This window comes from Oncorhynchus clarkii, chromosome 13, assembly GCF_045791955.1.
Source record: "Oncorhynchus clarkii lewisi isolate Uvic-CL-2024 chromosome 13, UVic_Ocla_1.0, whole genome shotgun sequence".
Taxonomy (NCBI): Eukaryota; Metazoa; Chordata; class Actinopteri; order Salmoniformes; family Salmonidae; genus Oncorhynchus; species Oncorhynchus clarkii.
The window spans coordinates 44,047,333-44,070,050 of NC_092159.1; the positions used below are offsets into that span (position 1 = coordinate 44,047,333).

The 22,718-nt window shown below is 44.0% G+C and overlaps 1 protein-coding gene across 8 annotated transcripts in view; it reads left to right on the forward strand.

Annotated features, from left to right (window-relative positions):
* Nucleotides 1-22,718, forward strand: part of LOC139364783 (myocardin-related transcription factor A-like) — a 43,806-nt gene that overhangs the window by 2,579 nt on the left and 18,509 nt on the right. For 4 of the 8 annotated variants that reach the window (XM_071101848.1, XM_071101849.1, XM_071101852.1 and 1 more), the window contains 3 exons: nt 252-302; nt 10,935-11,131; nt 22,352-22,417. In XM_071101848.1, coding sequence (XP_070957949.1) covers nt 10,972-11,131; nt 22,352-22,417 — 226 coding nt within the window. In that variant the 5' untranslated portion in view covers nt 252-302; nt 10,935-10,971. Of the gene's footprint in view, nt 1-251; nt 303-10,934; nt 11,132-19,097; nt 19,770-22,005; nt 22,139-22,351; nt 22,418-22,718 lie in introns of those variants that run through there. The other 4 variants (XM_071101850.1, XM_071101854.1, XM_071101851.1 and 1 more) reach the window with 4 other exon arrangements.

Below are 22,718 nucleotides of genomic sequence, written 5' to 3' on the forward strand. Positions count from 1 at the left end.
CTGTATTATACTTACGTGGGGTGGGTCTACCTAGCATCTGATCTCTATCAAGCTTGAGCTTTGTGGAAATAGGAGACCTGGAAACAGTTGGCCTGCTCCTTGGACATGAATTAGGATCTAAAATAAATCTTATGGTTTAGAGATTAAGATACTTATGTAATCTGTTTACATGTTGTAACAAATGTATCTCTTTCTCTCTTTTACCCTCACTACCCCTCCCTTCTCCTTTCACTTTTTCACAATGAGAGCAGCCCCACTGAAATGGAAACACCCAGGACCTTGTTAAACAGGAAATAGACCAGGTATGCTATGCACAAACGCCTCTCGTAATCTCACGATTACACACTCCTATTGGTTGAAGTGTTATGCTCTATGTTACTGCTGTCATCATCATGTTGCTGTGCTTTTGCTGTGAATCCCTTTTCTTCAACCATGAAGGTCTTGTTATTTTGTTTTCCTCTAGTTTTTCATCTTTCATCTCCACTTTCTTTGAATCATGGCTTGAGTTAATTTAGCTCATCCATGTTCAGTTCATATCTCACTTCAAAGTGGACAAGATTATAGGTAGTTGAAATACAATCTGAATCTTGGCATAGAAGTGTCAATCTCTTTGAATCCTAATGTTTCATTACTGGGGCAGAAACTTGTAACAGTTTGATATATTGCACTGTACACCTTGTACTGTGTTTGCACCATAATAACATTAATGCTAATAATAAGAACCCACTTTCTGAATTAGTAATTGTTCCACACACACTGTTATGTACAACTTGGTACGTAAACACAGCATGTACTGGGCTAGTTTTGGTTTGCTAATGCCATGTCAATGATCAGTGTGTTGGTTGTAGATATGATTGACAGTTCTGTCAGTAGTGGAACTGGACCATCAGGCAGGGATTACACACGTGTAATTAAGATGTCGGGCAGCCTCCGTGGCATTGTGACCCAGTGACATCATCAGAGACAGCAAGTCCTCCGGCTACTCCCAACAGGGGCCTAGGAGGAAGGGCTTTAGACTGCCATGCTGTCTACATGCTGCCCCAATGGTCCCATGCATCACAACAAATGGTGAACCTTTAAACCTGATTTGAATTATTTCTCGACTGTGAAGGAAAATATGTGCGGACCACGTGGTGGTGACGCAGGACTTTTTCTGTCTGAACATGAGGGATGCAGAGTGGCCGGGCTCTGATGTCATTGCTTTGGCAGGGGAAATGATTAAGGCATTGAATCTCAGATCGTGCACTTCAAATTCAGTCCAGCTTGTTCTAGTTGCCGACTGTAATGAATCGTTGAAAAAACTGTCCATGGTGAGGAATTGGGATAGGAGGATTCACAGTTAGGCAGTGTTGTGTAAAGTAGGGGACATGGAGACTTTGGGTGTTGTTAGGCTAGTCTTTTTGTGCCCGTCAGATTCGCACAGCTTTTAACATCAGTTTTTTGTCTCACCCCAAAAATCTGACCCTACACTTCCTCACAGAATATGAAGCTTGTTTGAAATAGAAAGTGAGAACCGGGGTGTTGTCGTGTCTTTGGCTATGCCGGATTAAGTGAAATGACATGCTATTCTATAAAATAATTTCTCCGTAATTAATATTACCTGATTGAGCTAATCATGTAAATGTAATTAACTAGAAAGTTGGGGCTCCACGAAAGAATGTTTAAAGAGCTGTTATCTTCCGAATAAACTCTTAAAGACCTAGTAATATTTTACATCAAAAGCAGTCAATATTAATCTTCACCTTAATTCAGTCTCATCTGAAAGTTGTAAATTCTTGGTTATCTTCACAAACCCTGGCTAACAAGTTGAATCAGCAATACAAAATTGGGTTTAATTATTTATTTACTAAATACCTAACTAATCACACAGAATTACACATAATTAATCATAACTTGATTACAAATTACGTCATAAAGGAAAATTACAAATTACATCATAAAGGAAAATTACAAATTATGTCATAAAGGAAAACGTCCCTAGCGGGCGGAACAGATATGACCGCTTGTTACACAAAACAAAAGGGGCTGGGTTTGAGTGAAAGAGCGGGAAGACTGAGGGACACAGGGAGAAGCTGTGCTATCGTAAATACAGTATCTTATGCATTCTAAATTACCGCCCATTTGGAAAAGGAAAATGCAATAAATATTTACTCTGAATTGCGCTTCGGTAGGTTGGTGGTAGATGGAAGGCCGTGTTGCCCAACCGAGTCCTTTGTCCTTTGAAGAATGTCTCTGCTGGTAAATTGGATACGTTGTAGTAACGTCGTTGTGTGGTAGACGGAATACTCTGTCGGTTCCTTCCTAACCTGCGTTTGCAGCTGCTGTTGATAACTCAACAGCTAGGAGGTATCACTTTTGTAATGAATAAGAGTACAAAGTTCATACCATTCGCAACCAAAGCTCACGCTGATGTTGGTTTCGTTCTGTAGTTATTATCTCAACCATTCTGACATCGGACCGTCATCCTCACATCCTCGGAACAGGAGGTTATATTGTCGTCAAGGCTTTATATAGGAAGGGAGAAAAGTGGTGTGTTTCATAGTTTACAACCTTTGTCTCTTCACGTGGGCGGGCCACTGAGTCGGGCCTAATTCACTCATGAAAACCCAATTCTCACATTTTAGAAGCTAAAATCACATTTCATCCAATCACAAATAATTTCATATTCAAACATTTAAATTGATCAACAATTCCATGTGAATCCGATAACTCTGATGTGTAGACTTTACACTGTAGAGTTTGTCATCTTATCATTGATGAGAATGTCTCAGATGACAACCGAACTGACATCATATTCATTAAGTACCACTGCATATGCTCAATTGGTCGGATTACTAGAATATAGTTCATTTCCCCCCACCTTCTGATGTTCCCAGAATCTCTATGTTAACCAAGGGGTTTGCAAATGTAACATCAGTAGGGAAGAGAGAGAGGAAAGGGGGGGGGGGGGGGGGGGGAGGTATCATAAACCTACCCCCAGGCCAACAGTGTTTATTTGTATTTCATAGGTAGGCAGGTAGATGCCCGTGTGGAGTTGGTTTCGGTCTCCTGACATGATGGCCTTTATCTCCAAAAGTTGTATTGGTAATAAAGGTCTTGAAAGATTAGCTCTGTCTGTTGCATTTGCTCTGCAACTCAAGAAACAATCTAAAGATCTAGGATGATCCTTCTAGAGTTCTTAATGCTAGAATGAACATTAGGCTACTGAGTATTAACCTGGCAGGGGATATACTACTGTACGTCTATACCATTAAGACCAACGACAGAATCCCAGGTATTAAAAAGTGTTCAGATGGCGAGAGTTCTGATAACAGGAGAGCATTACAGTGTAAGCTCTGGGTCTTGAGATCAGTGTCTATCAAATGAAGGGATTTACCTGGGTTCCAGATGAAAGACTACAAAGTTGGGTATATATTGGGAGAAATTATATGAACAAGATACAGAAGCACAATAACACATAGCTAGCCTAATATGTTGAAATGATGAAATAAGTCACATGTGGTCCTGTTGAGGGATGCTGTAACTCATTGTGCAACATGGCGATACATTCTGTTAGTGCTCAGCACATGCTACAGGTGTGGCATGCTGTCATTCTACGGGAAAGTAAAAAACTCTCCAACAGCACATAATCCAGATCATTTATAATAAGTAAAACGGGTCTCTGAAAGTACAGGATTAAAGCGTGTCTAGGATCTCTGGGTATGTTGTTTTGAATAATTCTGGGTTTGTTTAAACATTTCTGTCAGCTGTTTTGTCTCAGGACTTCCTCTCTGGGATGACTGACTGTTTCCCAACTGGTTGTCAAGTCAACATGGTTTACCTGGACAACAGTCCAGTGTCTTATCATTCTTATGGCTCTTCTAGCTATCGTTCTGTTGTCTTCTGTTATCGGGTATCATTGTATCTATCACAAGTTCACAACAACCCTTCAGGTTACCATGTCACTTTCACTAGAGCTTCCTGGACAGTCCCTGCGGCATCTTTTGGCTTAGTTAAATATTAGCGAAACTATTTCCATTTAATTATGTACTGGGTTGATGGTTTTGGTAGAGCTGAATTATCATAAGTGTATTTGATTAAAGCACTCTGTTTAATTTGAACCAAAAGTGTGACAGTTTGTTAAAGATGGATAACTCATTTTCTGCTCGCTACTATTAAGCAGCACCCTTTCAGCACATAGCCTAGGCCTACATCTATCTACGGCCAGAGCTCATCACTGTAAAACGCTCCCTGAAACACTTCAGCGAGCAGGCCTTTCTAATCGACCTGGCCGGGGTATCCTGGAAGGATATTGATCTCATCCCGTCAGTAGAGGATGCCTGGATATTTTTTTTAAATGCCTTCCTAACCATCTTAAATAAACATGCCCCATTCAAGAAATTTAGAACCAGGAATAGATATAGCCCTTGGTTCTCCCCAGACCTGACTGCCCTTAACCAACAAAAAAACATCCTATGGCGTTCTGCATTAGCATCGAACAGCCCCCGTGATATGCAGCTGTTCAGGGAAGCTAGAAACCATTATACACAGGCAGTTAGAAAAGCCAAGGCTAGCTTTTTCAAGCAGAAATTTGCTTCTTGCAACACTAACTCAAAAAAGTTATTTGACACTGTAAAGTCCATGGAGAATAAGAACCCCTCCTCCCAGCTGCCCACTGCACTGAAGATAGGAAACACGGTCACCACTGATAAATCCACCATAATTGAGAATTTCAATAAGCATTTTTCTACAGCTGGCCATGCTTTCCACCTGGCTACTCCTACCCCGGTCAACAGCACTGCACCCCCCACAACAACTCGCCCAAGCCTTCCCCATTTCTCCTTCTCCCAAATCTGCTCAGCTGATGTTCTGAATGAGCTGCAAAATCTGGAACCCTACAAATCAGCCGGGCTAGACAATCTGGACCCATTCTTTCTAAAATTATCTGCCAAAATTGTTGCCACCCCTATTACTAGCCTGTTCAACCTCTCTTTCGTGTCGTCTGAGATTCCCAAAGATTGGAAAGCAGCTGCGGTCATCCCCCTCTTCAAAGGGGGTGACACTCTTGACCCAAACTGCTACAGACCTATATCTATCCTACCATGCCTTTCTAAGGTCTTCGAAAGCCAAGTCAACAAACAGATTACCGACCATTTCGAATCTCACCATACCTTCTCTGCTATGCAATCTGGTTTCAGAGCTGGTCATGGGTGCACCTCAGCCACGCTCAAGGTCCTAAATGATATCTTAACCGCCATCAATAAGAAACATTACTGTGCAGCCGTATTCATTGATCTGGCCAAGGCTTTCGACTCTGTCAATCACCACATCCTCATCGGCAGACTCGACAGCCTTGGTTTCTCAAATGATTGTCTCGCCTGGTTCACCAACTACTTCTCTGATAGAGTTCAGTGTGTCAAATCGGAGGGTCTGCTGTCCGGACCTCTGGCAGTCTCTATGGGGGTGCCACAGGGTTCAATTCTTGGACCGACTCTCTTCTCTGTATACATCAATGAGGTCGCTCTTGCTGCTGGTGAGTCTCTGATCCACCTCTACGCAGACGACACCATTCTGTATACTTCTGGCCCTTCTTTAGACACTGTGTTAACAACCCTCCAGGCAAGCTTCAATGCCATACAACTCTCCTTCCGTGGCCTCCAATTGCTCTTAAATACAAGTAAAACTAAATGCATGCTCTTCAACCGATCGCTACCTGTACCTACCCGCCTGTCCAACATTACTACTCTGGACGGCTCCGACTTAGAATACGTGGACAACTACAAATACTTAGGTGTCTGGTTAGACTGTAAACTCTCCTTCCAGACCCATATCAAACATCTCCAATCCAAAGTTAAATCTAGAATTGGCTTCCTATTTCGCAACAAAGCATCCTTCACTCATGCTGCCAAACATACCCTTGTAAAACTGACCATCCTACCAATCCTCGACTTTGGCGATGTCATTTACAAAATAGCCTCCAATACCCTACTCAACAAATTGGATGCAGTCTATCACAGTGCAATCCGTTTTGTCACCAAAGCCCCATATACTACCCACCATTGCGACCTGTACGCTCTCGTTGGCTGGCCCTCGCTTCATACTCGTCGCCAAACCCACTGGCTCCATGTCATCTACAAGACCCTGCTAGGTAAAGTCCCCCCTTATCTCAGCTCGCTGGTCACCATTGCATCTCCCACCTGTAGCACACGCTCCAGCAGGTATATCTCTCTAGTCACCCCCAAAACCAATTCTTTCTTTGGCCGCCTCTCCTTCCAGTTCTCTGCTGCCAATGACTGGAACGAACTACAAAAATCTCTGAAACTGGAAACACTTCTCTCCCTCACTAGCTTTAAGCACCGACTGTCAGAGCAGCTCACAGATTACTGCACCTGTACATAGCCCACCTATAATTTAGCCCAAACAACTACCTCTTTCCCTACTGTATTTAATTGATTTATTTATTTTGCTCCTTTGCACCCCCATTATTTTTATTTCTACTTTGCACATTCTCCCATTGCAAATCTACCATTCCAGTGTTTTACTTGCTATATTGTATCTACTTTGCCACCATGGCCTTTTTGCCTTTACCTCCCTTATCTCACCTCATTTGCTCACATCGTTTATAGACTTGTTTATACTGTATTATTGACTGTATGTTTGTTTTACTCCATGTGTAACTCTGTGTCGTTGTATGTGTCGAACTGCTTTGCTTTATCTTGGCCAGGTCGCAATTGTAAATGAGAACTTGTTCTCAACTTGCCTACCTGGTTAAATAAAGGTGAAATAAATAAATAAATAAAAAAGGGCAGCGGAGCAGGTTCGACGAAAGGGGATGGGTTGCCATGGAAAATGACATAGTATATTATGAACCTGTTTTTTAAAAAGAGCCCGGTTTGAAAATAACCTGTTTTCTTGAAGGATTGAAAAGCCTTGGAAGGTCACCAGTCAAGACCAGTGGAGTTCAAAGGTTGTGTGAACTCAGGCTTCCCATGCAATGCTTCTCTGGTGACCTCTCCTTCAGCTTGAAAAGTGTGGAGTGGTGGCGCTCCCTTGTCCTGACAGCATAATATGTTTTTGTATGTGTTCCAACAGTTGTAGCTAGATTGTAAGGGTGGAAGCCTCTGGAACTTGGCTCGAGTGGCAGGAAGCTATTGTTGTGATTTTGGTTCACAGCTGTGTTAATCCGCCCATCGGGCTCAGGTTTCTGCCATGTTGACTTAAAGGTCTCGCACAGTCATCCTATTTCCCAAGTAAAAATGACTAAAACATGCTCAGAATTTAATACATTTTACCTTCTCTCATCTATAACGATCAGTAAGCCCGAAAGAACTGGCTGAGTGGGCGGGGAGTTTACATTCATGTGTTCTCCTTGACTGACAGCTCTTTCAAACATCCTTGTGTACATTGCCAGGTAACAAGGTAAACAATGGGCCACAAGTTATTGATGACCAGGTAAACAATGGACCACATGTTCTGTAACTAATTACAGATTACAGTTCACTGATACGCTTCTTCACCAGAATTAAAGCCTGAGTCACCTTAAACATAAGGGGAATGTACATGAAAACAGCATACAATAAGTATACTGTACAATTTATTGGTGCCCTTGCATTAGCATTATAAAGGATAATATGTTCAGAATTGTATGTATTGATCAGATGTTTATTTGATTATTTGCAATAGGCCTGCATAGCTGAAATATCGATCAACATGAATACTCATGAGAAATAAATGGTTAGAAGTCATTTGACCGGGCAGACGGGTTTGGCCGTGCACTTTGTAGTGAAACTTTTCAATGTTTGTATTTGGAATTTTTGTGTGCCTGAAATGCTCTATATTTGAAATGAATAACTATGACTTGGGTCTGTCTTCACAGCATATCCCCCTTCCTACGGCACATCCCCCTTCCTACAGCACATCCCCCTTCCTACAGCACATTCCCCTTCCTACGGCACATTCCCCTTCCTACGGCACATTCCCCTTCCTACGGCACATTCCCCTTCCTACGGCACATTCCCCTTCCTACGGCACATTCCCCTTCCTACGGCACATTCCCCTTCCTACGGCACATCCCCCTTCCTACGGCACATTCCCCTTCCTACGGCACATTCCCCTTCCTACGGCACATTCCCCTTCCTACGGCACATTCCCCTTCCTACGGCACATTCCCCTTCCTACGGCACATTCCCCTTCCTACGGCACATTCCCCTTCCTACGGCACATTCCCCTTCCTACGGCACATTCCCCTTCCTACGGCACATTCCCCTTCCTACGGCACATTCCCCTTCCTACGGCACATTCCCCTTCCTACGGCACATCCCCCTTCCTACGGCACATCCCCCTTCCTACGGCACATCCCCCTTCCTACGGCATATCCTCCTTTCTTTTTCTTGCTAAAGCTGATTTAGTATCACAGCATTCCTGCTGCGGTGGTTGCCTGGGAAGCAATGCAGACAGAGTAGATGTTGGAGTTTCTCCAGTGTCTTATTACAGCTTGATGAGTGGAAAGATAAAAGGAGATGGAAATAATACCCCCCCCCCCCCCTTAATCAGACTCCTCAAGCTTGTTACGTACATTATGGTCAGAGCTTGTAACATCCACTGATCCACTGTCCATGATGGTACACCAGCCGTCTTCAGGATTAGCTTCCTGGCAAGACCCATCCAATGTTCTCCCCAATTGATAAAGCAACTTGACTGTAATTTTCGGTGCAGCCTGTCCCCCTGAAATGAAAAGCAACCACTGCTGTCAGCTGTCTTCATTCTTCTGAGAATAGTGTAACGGTAAATTAACACTGGCATCCAGCCACAACACAGTGTGCTTTTTCCAGCATGCTGGTAAGTAGCTTGCTTGCTAAAAGTCACAGTTGACAAGGATTATGTATCATTCTGCTTCAGCTATTTTACAGTTTGTAAACAAAGCTGTATGATGCGCTCATATGATGACTGTTCAGGTTCTACATATTTAAATTAGTTATGATTATAAGACTACCACAGGTGTTTGACATTTCCAGCTTTAAAAGATCCCAGAAATGTTCCATATGTACAAAAAGTTTATTCCTCTCAAATCCCTGTTGTATAAAGCTGGTAGTAAATCCTGCCTCCTGGATCCACGTGTTTGACATGGGGGGTGGCAGTAACTTTATGTTCAACTTTGTCGACGTACCAGCTCGTCATTTTTCATCATTGGGTCAACCTACTATTAACTGGTTTCATCCAAATATCATCACATTTTCACTGTTCGCAACCTTTTAAATTGCATTCAAACAGCCATTGATAAAATGCAATTGTGTCCTCAGCTTATGCCTGCCCATACCATAACCCCACTGTCACCATGTTCACAATGTTGACATCAGCAAACCGCTCACCCACACGCCATGCGGCCCGGTATAGTTAAAACCGGGATTCATCTGTGAAGAGCATACTTCTCCAGCGTGCCAGTGGATATCGAAGGTGAGCATTTCCCCATTGAAGTGGGTTTACGACACCAAACTGCAGTCAGATTAAGACCCTGGTGAGGACGACGAGCATGCAGATGAGCTTCCATGAAACAGTTTCTGACCGTTTTTGCCGAAATTCTTCGGTTGTGCAAACCCACAGTTTCATCAGCAGTCCGGGTGGCTGGTCTCAGACAATGCCGCAGGAGAAGAAGCTGTATGTGGAGGTCCTGGACTGACGTGGTTACACGTGGTCTGCGGTTGTGAGGCCTGTTGGACGTACTGCCAAATTCCATAAAACCACGTTGGAGGTGGCTTTTTGTAGAGAAATTAACATTCAATTCTCTGGCAACAGCTCTGGTTGACATTCCTGCAGTCAGCATGCCAATTGCATGCTCCCTCAACTTGAGACATCTGTGGCATTGTGTTGTGACAACTGCACATTTTTTGTGGCCTTTTATTGCCCCCAGCACAAGGTGCACCTGTGTAATGATTATGCTGTTTAATCAACTTCTTGATATGCCACACCTGTCAGGTGGATGAATTATCTTGGCAAAGGAGAAATGCTCACTAACAGGGATTTGAGAGGAATAAACCTTTTGTACATATGGAACATTTCTGGGATCTTTTATTTCAGCTCATGAAACATGGGACCAACACTTTACATGTTGCGTTCTATATTTTTGTGTATATATAAAACACAGGGATATCACCTTTTTGACTGCACTGGGCCTTTAACCATGGGGTGAGGCACTAAACAAGAAGACAATGGATGGCAGTGTAACACTATGCAAAGCGTTATATTACAGTAGATTGCACAGCAGCAAAATTAACTGCTGCACCAAATTCTGTAAAACACAGCTATTTAGCTATGCTGCTGTTTTACCTGCTGAGAAAACTGCAAATAAGTTTGACAGTGAATGCATTATGAGTAAAGCTCACCACATGACTAATGCAAAAATGGCATGTGGATACAGACTGCATTCCATCAAGTCACATTGCTATTTAGTGTAGGAGACCGTATCGGTACACACTGCTAAGTGACAGAATAGCTGGAGGTTTGCAAGAGCACCTTTGTGGCCCATCAGTAGCAAGTTGAGCGCTCATTCCAAGGCTATGTCTGTTTTAGGCTGCTCCTCTGAATCCGTTCGCGTGTGATGTTGTACATTTCTCTGCATTGGGTGGTGTTTATGTAAGGCGTTGCCATGGCAAGGAGCTGGTCCTCCGCAGTATTGGCTGGGCCCAGTGTTTCATCTGCGGTCCTGCCTGTTATGGTGGGTTGCCATGGGGATGGGCTGGTCGTTCTGCAGCTAGACCCATTAACCTATTGGATTAGGGCTCATACACTCTGTCAGGCTAGTGAATTGGAGGGGAGCCCTGGGAATGTGTCAGGCAGGTGATGTAAGGCAGGAAGCAGTTGGGGATACAAGTAAAGGAGGGATGTTCTAGCCAGTTTAGTAAGATGGCGAGAGACTTCTAGGCATTTTTGATGAATGTGTTATTTTGTTTATCTCTCAGGTCTGTCCATCAGCCACCCTCTGTCCCCCCTGCGATCATGGAGGCCCAAGCAGGCGAGGAGCCAGGCCCAAGTGGTTCGGCTCCTGCATCGTCTGACTCCGCCCCCAGCCCACATAGCGAGGCAGTGACCAATGAGCTGCAAGAGCTGTCGCTGCAGCCCGCCCCCAACCTGCTGCCCCTGAGAGACAGGAAAAACGGTGAGTGCCCGTTCTGATTCCAGGCAACTGCTATCAAGCCCACTGATGAGATTAAAACCCAGGCGGACTGATGCTATATGGCGCGAAGACCATCCACTTTCATCAGAAAGCTACTACTAAAGCTACTTTAGAAAATGAAAACCAAGACTGCAGCTATGAAGTATGGACAGGTTACTCAGTCTGAGGCTCTGTGTTGTGTAAACACTTGTATAATGTAGGTAGAACTGTAGAACTGTTACAGTTTGCTCTCATAAATCCTCTCACTTGGCACAGTATCCACAGTGGTCTCTGATCAAGGAGGGAGAGTTGTATGGCAAAGTTGTTAGAATTCCAGCTGAAAGAGCTCAATGAGGGGGATGAGAGTTGTATCTTACCCATGTGCACTCTGGGTCAAAGGGTACCTGGAATGAAGTTTGCAAAAGTGCACTTGAGGAAGAGGAGTAGAAGCTGGTGTGCATGAATAAAACCCAGCTGAACTTGAGCTTCTCTCATTAAGTCATGAGGAGGAAGAGCTTGTGTATGAAATTATTTTTACAGACATGAGGAAAATAGGAATGTGTGTGTGTGTGGGCAATAAAGTTTAAACGTGGGGGCTACTCTCTTCTTTTTAAATCAAAGTTTATTTGTCACGTGCGCAGAGTACAACAGGTGTAGACCTGACAGGGAAGTGCTTACTTACAGGCCCTTTACCAACAGTGCAATTTTTAAGTAAAAAATAGGTATTAGGTGAACAGTAGATAAGGAAATAAAAAAACAACAGTATAAAGACAGTGAATAATAACAGTAGCGAGGCTCTATACAGTAGAGAGGCTCTATACAGTAGAGAGGCTCTATACAGTAGCGAGGCTCTATACAGTAGCGAGGCTCTATACAGTAGCGAGGCTATATACAGGCACCGGTTTGTCGGGCTGATTGAGGTAGTATGTACGTGTAGGCATGGTTAAAGTGGCTATTAATATATGATAAACAGAGTAGCAGTAGCATAAAAGAGGGGTTGGTGGGTGGCGGGACACAATGCAGATAGTCCGGGTAGCCAATGTGCGGGGGTACCGGTTAGTCGGGCTAATTGAGGTACAGTACATTAATGTATAGTTAAAGTGACTATGCATATTTGATAAACAGAGAGTAGCACAGCGTAAAAGAGGGGTTGAGGGGTGCCATTTCATTACCTGTTCAGAAGTCTTATGACTTGGGGGTAAAAGCTGTTGAGAAGCCTTTTGGTTCACGGATTACAATTCTGAGCAACACAGTCAGCAGCACTGGAAACATTGAAAAGCACTTTGTTCCACAAAATCACACTAGCATCCTAAACCACAAGCATCTCAGCGAAGGGGAGCTGTGAGACAAGCAAATGTTAAAAAGAGCAGCATGCTCTCATGAGCAATACAAGTCTGAGTTAATCGTGTTCACTTTTTCCACTCATCTCACTCATGCGGTCATCAGATGCAGTCCCATTCCCTGAGCTGTGTGAGTTTACATAGTTAACATTTTATTACCGCAGCCAAAGCAGCAAACTGCAGCTCTAACTTTGTTATCCCCGAGCGTACACGCCCATGCTCAGTGTTGTAGTAGTGAACTGCATGTAGTTCAACTAGTCATTTAACTCTTTAACTATTTTGCAGTAGCTTGGTGGTAGTTGAACGCAATTCATAACTTTTTTTGCCTAGCTACATTACTTTTTCAGCTAAAAGATAATATATTTTTTTTACCTTTTATTTAACTAGGCAAGTCAGTTAAGAACAAATTCTTATTTTCAGTGGGTTAACTGCCTGTTCAGGGGCAGAACGACAGATTTGTACCTTGTCAGCTCGGGGATTTGAACTTGCAACCTTTCGGTTACTAGTCCAATGCTCTAACCACTAGGCCACTCTGAAGTAGGCAATTTCCTTTTTATTTTTGGGCATCAGACCTGTCTAATTCTCACTTGAAACACAGTTTGTGTGTTTAATAGGCTAAAAACATTCTGTTAACTTCTTGCAATTTGTCGTCTGATATTTCAGATTTCGATATGATTATTTATCACAAAGTATTTTGGATGTAATTAACCTCTTGTTCAAGGTAACTTTAGTTCAGTAAACTATATTTTTCTTAGGGGTAGCTTTAATGTAGCTTATCTTCTTCCAGTGTGAAGATTGGTAGCTTTTTCTACCAGTTTACCAATTAGTAGCTTGGTAAACTATATTTTCAGAGTAGCTTCCCCAACACTGCACATGCTCAGTTATTTTAGGATTTTAGAGGTTACATACTTGTCCCAATATTTCACTGAAGTGCAGGCAGCTCAACATGACTGTTTATTGACAAAGTTGGCCCGGGTCCAACCACTTTGCTAAGGAAGAGGCCTGAGAGATCAAGTGTGTAGTGGTTGTCGAGGTACTGCACTCACACCCAGACCGCAGTTGTAATTCGAATCACAGCAGGGCTCGACACTGCTGCCCTGACACTGTGCTCTACTCCACTCTGATCTCCATCTTGCTCTGTGACTGAATGTTCACCAATGGATAGCATGCTAATTGTATGGGTTCCCTACTTGCTCTTCCATCTCTGGCCCTGAACACATGCTGCCAGATGTACACAGCAGCTGGATTGAACATTGTGGACCACTAAAACTATCAGTGTTGTTTGGGATGATACACGCTGCCATCTTGTGGCTGACAGAAACACTTTAACTGGCCATACAGCATTAGAGGAAGGACAGGGAACTGAAGTACTGTGGCACATCACATGTACATGGACATTTGCATGTATGCAACATGTCCTATGTATCAGGAGATGAGGTTTATTTTCAAAGCTTGGAAGTTCTCTTAATGTAATCAAAATGTATTTTTCAGTGTTAACTTGAGTTTTTATGTGTTCAAATGCACTGAGGATATTGAACAGGTTCTAGATCTTTAACACAAGATATGTGTGGAGTCAGGTTGTGTGTGTGCAGGGATATCTGTGAGTAACCCTAGCCGCCGTCTGCACCAGTGAAGGGTAGCTGGATATAGCCCCCATAGCCAGCTGGCCTACTATTTAAAACAGTCAGCCCGAGGGGAAGGCTTGGTGAGGGGGTGCTCACATTCTGGAGCCCAGGCCCAGAGAGAAGGATTTAATTTGAGACTTGTTTACCCCACACCCTTCCTCCTGAGTAAGACCTCGATGAAGAGGTGTGAAGGCAGCAGCAGTAACTGTTTGAATGTGGACTCCATCTTGTTTCAAGCACAGAAGGCCCACCAGGGCCCAGTTTCCCAAAAGCATATTAAGTTCATGGTTAGAATCTTCGTAGTATCCTGTTTAGATTTCCAAGCTGTTTCCCAAAAGCCTTGTTACTAAAGTTGCACCTCTTTATTTACCGACTGCCTCATACCACTCTTAACAGCTAATTGCGTCGTTAGATGCATTTGTTGCCCTTCTGCTTCACTTTATACACAGATCTCCGCTAAACATAGAAAAAATATGTTTATCTGTCTCTGTGACCGCAGATAACATCGGAACAAAGTTGACTACCAACACAGTTGCCAGTGTTTTTGTAATTGTTACAAACAAGTGAAGGATAAAACAATGCTTCAAAAGAACACTGAGATGCATACAGTAAAGGCTCTAGGGCTATATATTGAAATCGTATTGAGTTCTATTTACAGTAGCTAATTGTAGGCTACTTTCTGTCATTTTTGACTCAACATATTTTGATGTGTAACAATGTGCGCAATTATATGCCCAAACTGATTTAGTGCATTGTTATCGGGTTAGCATTAGAATAAGCCGCCTCATTATTTGCGGCCATAATGTGGTAATAAATCTCTCTAGGAGCTGACCCATCGTCAGTATTGTGAAATAATTAGAATGTTAAGGTAAGATTTGAATGGAGAAAGCTGATCTGAGAGCAGCGCTGCCGTTCTTTCAATCCTATCAGTATGCCACATGCTCCAACGACACACTTAGCGAATGTTCTCTCACTGTGGTGTTTTGGGAGACTCATGTTAGATCTTCTGCAGTTGTAGAGATTCATCGTTAAAACACTCATTAGTCTAATTTCCATCGCTATCAGGAAACCGGACCCAGGCCGGTATCAGATACCCTAGTGGTTTCCTCTTGGTCTTGGAATAGGAGGTACCCTGATTACACGCAGTGAATGATGACAATTGTCAGTGTCTGTTACCTCTGGCTCTGAAGATCATAATTTCTCCTCAGCGATGTCCTAGCACTTCCATTTAAAGACCCCCCCCCCAAGACCGCTTCTAGGAGATGTGATTATTTTACCTCCCTGTCTGAGGGTGCTTGGTCACACCAAACCTGCAGGCTAAATGCATCTTCTGGGGTTGGTTATGAAACAGCTGGTAGGTGAACTACCCCTGCTGGGACTACCAGAGGTCAACTCTATATACAGTTTCCTCCTTTCAGAAGTCATAAGGCTTCAGTACTTTATAACCATGTACAGTAGGATCGGCAAGTAGCCTCAGAGTTTTTTTTCTCTAGCTATTTCGTGTTTTTCTCTAGCTATATCAGCAAGGAATTGATTGGATAGTTTGGCAATAGTGGGAATTGGCTTGCATTTAGTACCGGGCTATGGGCTGATTTTGACCCTAGATTCTTAACTTACAGTTAATTTGACCTTGACCATGTATATTTCCGAACATAAACATCACTGATCTAGTAGTCAGAGGATGCCCACAAGGAGCTCTATTTCAGTCTGATTAACATGGATTATTACCACTTTCACTGAAACAGCAGAATGCAACTTTAGGTATTTTGGATATGCTTAGAGCCCCTGTGAGTTATTAGCTTTTCCTATCAACAGTATTTATGGCTGACATAAACACACACACACACACGAAAGAAGGATTATCCCTGCAAGCATATGGTTGGTGCCTTATCTGCAGCAAGGGGGATCAGTCTTGATTCATTTTCCCCTTCCTTGTCAAAGTGAACTTTGCCTGAGGATTGTGCACCCTGATTCCAGTGTCACACACACACACACAGTTTGTGGGCATCTGTAAATAGTCTCTTATGTTCACCTTTATTGTGGCCGGCTCTATGAAGCTAGGCCATTACACAAATCTGTTCTGAAACACAAAGTGAATGCCAATAATAATCAACAAGCGCTTCCCTGGGGATTTCCTCTACCTCACATAGTTCTTTGTTATGACCCCCAGGCTACTTCCCAACTTTTTTTTAGCTCACCTGATCCACCATTTAATTGAATACAAATGGTAACTTTGGCAGTACACACAGCTGTAGGATACATTTCTGTTTTTAAATGTCTGTTTTGGCAGGTGTTTGTACTTCATCTTTAGAAAATGATTTTAAGGCTTTGATTAGCATTGATGTTTTAATGAGAAGTGGCAGACCAAAACGTGTTTCACATTTTAATGTTCTAACTCTCTGTCACTGTCTAGCAAATGTTTTGCTTACGAAAGTCGAACGGTGAAGACCGAAACCGTCAAAGACCCAGCCTTGGCTTTGGGACAACACATGTTTCTGTTTGGGGATCTGTGTGGTGGCAGTTTCTTCTCTGGGGCCATTATGGTGTCTGCCTACATCAGGGGTACTGTGTGGGGCCATTATGCTGTCCGCCTACATCAATGGTACTGTGTGGGGCCATTATGCTGTCCGCCTACATCAGGGTACTGTGTGGGGCCATTATGCTGTCCGCCTACATCAGGGGTACTGTGTGGGGCCATTATGCTGTCTGCCTACATCAGGGGTACTGTGTGGGGCCATAATGCTGTCTGCCTACATCAGGGTACTGTGTGGGGCCATTATGCTGTCTGCCTACATTAGGGTACTGTGTGGGGCCATTATGCTGTCTGCCTACATCAGGGTACTGTGTGGGGCCATTATGCTGTCTGCCTACATCAGGGGTACTGTGTGGGGCCATTACTCTGTCTGCCTACATCAGGGGTACTATGTGGGGCCATTATGCTGTCTGCCTACATCAGGGGTACTCGAGTACTATTTGAAATGGTAATCTCCTAGTGGGTAAAGGTCCGGATGGATATTGTAATTTCTCGGCGTAGTAACAAACCCCCACCTCTCAACCCACGTGACCCCAACCCTCTTGTTCACAACCCTCTTGTTGGCGTAAAGAAATTTCCCACAATTCTACACATTTTGCATGGGGCAGAGCATTTTATTTTGTTGCTGTTTAAAGCAAATGTTCTACAATTCTACAAATGTTTCCATGTCTTATGTGTGTTTTATATGATACCAGGGGTCAAAACTTGACCTACTTCCAAAAAATAAACTCAGCAAAAAAAGAAACGTCCCTTTTTCAGGACCCTGTCTTTCAAAGATAATTAGTAAAAATCAAAATAACTACACAGATCTTCATTGTAAAGGGTTTAAACACTGTTTCCCATCAATGAACCATAAACAATTAATGAACAAGCACCTGTGGAACGGTCGTTAAGACACTAACAGTTTAGACGGTAGGCAATTAAGATCCCAGTTATGAAAACTTAGGGCGCTAAAGAGGCCTTTCTACTAACTCTGAAAAACACCAAAAGAAAGATTCCCTGGGTCCCTGCTCATCTGCGTGAACGTGCCTAATGCATGCTGCAAGGACTGCAGATGTGGCCAGGGCCATAAATTGCAATGTCTGTACTGTGAGACACCTAAGACAGGACGGACAGCTGATCGTCCTCGCCGTGGCAGACCACGTGTAACAATACCTGCACAGGATCGGTACATCCGAACATCACACCTGCGGGACAGGTACAGGATGGCAACAACTGCCCGAGATACACCAGGAATGAACAATCCCTCCATCAGTGCTCAGACTGTCTGCAATAGGCTGAGAGAGGCTGGACTGAGGGCTTGTAGGCCTGTTGTAAGGCAGGTCCTCACCAGACATCACCGGCAACAACGTTCCCTGTGGGCACAAACCCACCGTCGCTGGACCAGACAGGCCTGGCAAAAAATGTTCTTCACTGACGAGTGGCGGTTTTGTCTCACATGGGGTGATGGTCAGATTCGCGTTTGTCAAAGGAATGAGCGTTACACCGAGGCATGTACGCTGGAGCAGGATCGATTTGGAGGTGGTGGGTCCGTCTTGGTCTGGGGCGGTGTGTCACAGCATCATCGGACTGAGCTTGTCGTCATTGCAGGCAATCTCAACGCTGTGCGTTACAGGGAAGACATCCTCCTCCCTCATCTGGAACCCTTCCTGCAGGCTCATCCTGACATGACCCTCCAGCATGACAATGCCACCAGCCATACTGCTCGTTTTGTGAGTGATTTCCTGCAAGACAGGAATGTCAGTGTTCTGCCATGGCCAGCGAAGAGCTCGGATCTCAATCCCATTGAGCACATCTGGGACCTGTTGGATCGGAGGGTGAGGACTAGGACCATTGCCCCCAGAAATGTCCGGGAACTTGCAGGTGCCTTGGTGGAATAGTGGGGTAACATCTCACAGCAAGAACTGGCAAATCTGGTGCAGTTCATGAGGAGGAGATACACTGTAGTACTTAATGCAGCTGGTGGCCACACCAGATACTGACTGTTACTTTTGATTTTGACCCCCCCTTTTGTTCAGGGACACATTATTCCATTTCTGTTAGTCACGTCTGTGGAACTTGTTCAGTTTATGTCTTGTTGAATCTTATGTTCATACAAATATTTACACATTAAGTTTGCTGAAAATAAATGCAGTTGACAGTGAGAGGACGTTTTTTTTTTTTTTTGCTGAGTTTATATTAATTTATTTTGTAGTCTGGACCACGGCCTGTATTGACCCCGTTCTGGGACCGGATCCAGACCGCAGTCCACCAGTTGAATATGGGGCATCTAGATTGTGCACAAAGCTCACAGGTGTGCTCTCTTATGTTGGCACTAATGAGCAGAGGTCCCAGGTGCCAAGGGGGAAGTATTTGATTGTGGTTAGGAGGAAAAGGTTTAGCTGAAGTGTGTCGGTGTCTGTCAATGGCGGAGTGAGTGGGTGCAGCAACAGCTGTGACGGTGCTTGATCAAGGATTCACAGGCATTTGACACACACTCACAGACCCACACACTCACCTCACTCACTTGTCTGGCTGCAGTAGATACTGGCTCTTGAAACTCATAGCAGCTGTACATTTCCACCTTCTACGTTTCTTTTTTTCCATCTTTTTCATTTGGTTTTGTTTTTTCAATGAGATTTGGGCATTTTTCTGAACTATTCGGAACTTTGTTTGCTAAAAAACAAGAGAAAGAGGAGAGGTCAGCGAGAACACAGTTGTGTATAGAGCACTTTATATGGACTTTTGGAAAACTTCAATCTTCTCATGATTTTTGTCATTTGCACAAGGACCATTTCTATTCTAATGCTCTTATTTTGGTCCATCGGGCGACATCCTGCATTAATATATTTAGCAGAATCTCTGTGACTTTTCCAGGCGATATCACACACCTGATAATACATATTGACTGGACTGTATTGGACAGAACTGAACAGAGAATTCTATTTTTGTTACATTTGAATGTTTTTGGACATTATTTGATGGGACCACAGTCTTTCAGTAATACCTATTTATTGTTTTGAACCTGATCACCATGCTGGACACCAACCCGTCCCTTCACACAGACCCCACCTCTTTTGGGCCCACTCCAATCAGCAACAGCATGGATAAGCAACGCATACGATTGGAGTTAGAACGCCGGGCTTGTCAGAGCCTGAGGGAAGGTGGGATTCATATTACGCACACATACACACAAAATCTTTATAATATGAGATGTGGAAGATATGGTTTCGTTGATATCTTTGTTTGTATATATTTTGAAACAGATCTTTTTGATATAGCATCATTATGGAGAATTATTATCCTTACTCTTCCTTACTTGGCTTTTGTTTCATAGCTCTCCACAAAACACACCCAGCTTTACAGTTGAGTTTTTCTCAGTGAATCGTGTGTATTGAGTTGTGCTGCTCCGGTCGGCTGAGTGGGTGTCTGGTGTCTTCTGGGCTGCTGGTCAGGTACTAAGTGGACCTTCTGGCCCCGGTACAGATGGGGCAGCGCCAGGACTCTGTGCCCAGTGGACAATGCTCAGGCACCTGTGGGTGCTGCCAGGGCCGTGACACCAACTGAGTTGGAGCGAGAAGAGCCTGAACAGACTTAGTCGTGACACACTGAGAATCTCACATTGACTTTTAGAGAAACATAAATGTGCTGTGAGGCAGATATGCTGGCCCACTGAGTTAAGGTGAGGAATACTGAGACTGATGAAGATACTGTGGTGTTTAGTGTGACACACACAGACCGGTTTAGATACTAAGACATAGATGGACGCTGGGGGGAAAACAGGGACAGGCTTGAGACCCTGAGATGGACTTGGAACCATTGAGACAGACTGTGATTTACCAAGAGGTTATTTGCACCGAGACGTACAGTCTTTCAGAGACACTGTACGATGCGGTAACCCAAAGGCACCTGCCTTGGCAGCCGGTTTGACTTCACAGAGTTTCAAAGGTGGGACAGCATACCTTGGCCCTGATTGAGGAGGGTGTCTGTTCACATGTGTCCCCTCATTCAGCCAGGCCGAGCCCAGGCCTTAGATTTCTGCTTCGGAGCAGTTTGAGTGTCGGGTGATTTACAGTAATATTCCGTGTAACTCAACAGGTTGGGCCGGGCAGAGAGATAGAGTTCCCAGATATTACAGTGTGGTTCACAAATAGAAACCATCAGGGAGAGGATGGGTTTCATCTCAGGGTCGGGATGGAGGGAAGGGAAGGTTTTGGAAATATTCTCAAACAAGTAAATGATTGAATAGGCGATTGTAGAAAAAGTGCACAGGAAGTTTTGAAGTGACGCACAGAGAACGGTAACAATACATAAATTGAGCACAAAGGGAGTTATGGAGAGGGACAGGTGGTAGGAAAATGTAATGTTCTCGTTTACATCACATTAAGTAAGGTACAGAGAACGGTAATGAATTCCAATTGTGGCATTTCAGAGTGAGCATTTGCCTAGAAAATATTCTGTATAAGCACCTGGCATCATTCCCCTGTCAGTCCTTGGCACAACCAGCAAACCATCTGCCACTGGAGGAGTGTCTGTGATTGTGCCCCCCCCGGGACTATTGGGAGTGCTACGTCAAGCGCCCATATAAGAGAGAAGAGGATGATTTGAATTTTGACGCTGGTCAGAGATGTGAAAAACCGTGGAGGCTGAGCTCTGAGAGACTGAGACCATGAGAAAGAAGTCCCACATCACCCACACTGATCTCACTCTGACCTATTAGTCAGTATGCTTCCCTGTGGTTCACATGCAGGCAGCAGACCAGCTACAAACACAACTACATCAGGAGGTGCACACAAGCATCACTTTGTGTACAGTACAATGGACTGGTCCAACAATCATACTCTCACACATGAACACCAGGCCACATACTGTATGGCTATGTAGTATACTGTAACAGCTTAACTTCCCCTGGCATGTACAGTATCACATCTCTAATTTCATGAAAACCACTTATGCATGTACTGAGATGTCGGTTTACTTTACCTCACATCTGACAGGAATCACTTACATGAGTCCACTCAGCTCGCTGTGGCTGAAGTGTAAACACGGGATAGCAATGATGATGTGATGCAGAGAACATGTTCTCCATCACTAGCTTTCTGTGTTCCTTCTATAGGCTTGGTCCAGCTGAGATTAGGCAGCTGTTAGCAAGACACATTTATTCATGTCATATACATTTAGTCAGTACAGAAGTATTACCATTTATCTGTACATATACTCCTCTCAATATAACACCTATTTTGAATTGTGAGTGGTGAATGTGGGCCTTCCTGTTTTTACAAGAAGTCCTCTGTGCATTAGCATTGTTCAAGCCATGCGGAAGTGTCGTCCTCTCTATCTCTCTCTGTGTGGTAGAAGTTGTCAAAACGCGACAACCCGGCTGCTGTTTGAGTGTAGAAACAGGAAGCGCGTGTGTGTGTGACAGGGACCATCTGCCCGCTATTTCTCGTCCCTGCCTCTGATGGTAACCTCTGTATCGGCTGTCAGACGACTCTGTGGGAGGAGAGAGGAGAGAGCGAGGGCCAGAAGAGCAGTGAGTAGGGTACTCTTGGCTTCAACCTCCCAGAAAGATGCACTATATTAATTTACAACACGGCTGTAACCGGCCTTGTATTTCCTCCCAAGGAGAAGAGCACGGAGCGGAAACTGACTGTAGGGCGTTTGGGCTTTCACTATTGGTTGTTGCCCTTGCTGGTTCTGTCTGTAGTGTACTCACCTGACCTCTTGCTGTGTCCCTCTTATGCAGTGCTCCAGCTCAAACTCCAGCAGAGACGGACCCGTGAGGAACTGGTCAGCCAGGGGATCATGCCACGTAAGTAACTCTCCCGTCTGTCAAACTACCTCATCCCCAAACCAATCTCCCCTTCCTCTAGCTGCTACCTCACCTCATTAGCTTGCTTTTCAAAGTGAATGGATAGTTTGTTGACCTAACCTCACACCCATAAGAATCAGTAAAGCTACTCCATTGTAGTCACCTCACTTGTTTCATAACAGGCACTTAATATACAACCGTATAGTGTCTTACATGGCTTTCAATGCTTTGCTTCATGTTCTAAGGTTCTAGAGATACTGATGATTATACATGTGGTTAAATCGTCTTTTTTCTGAGAAAT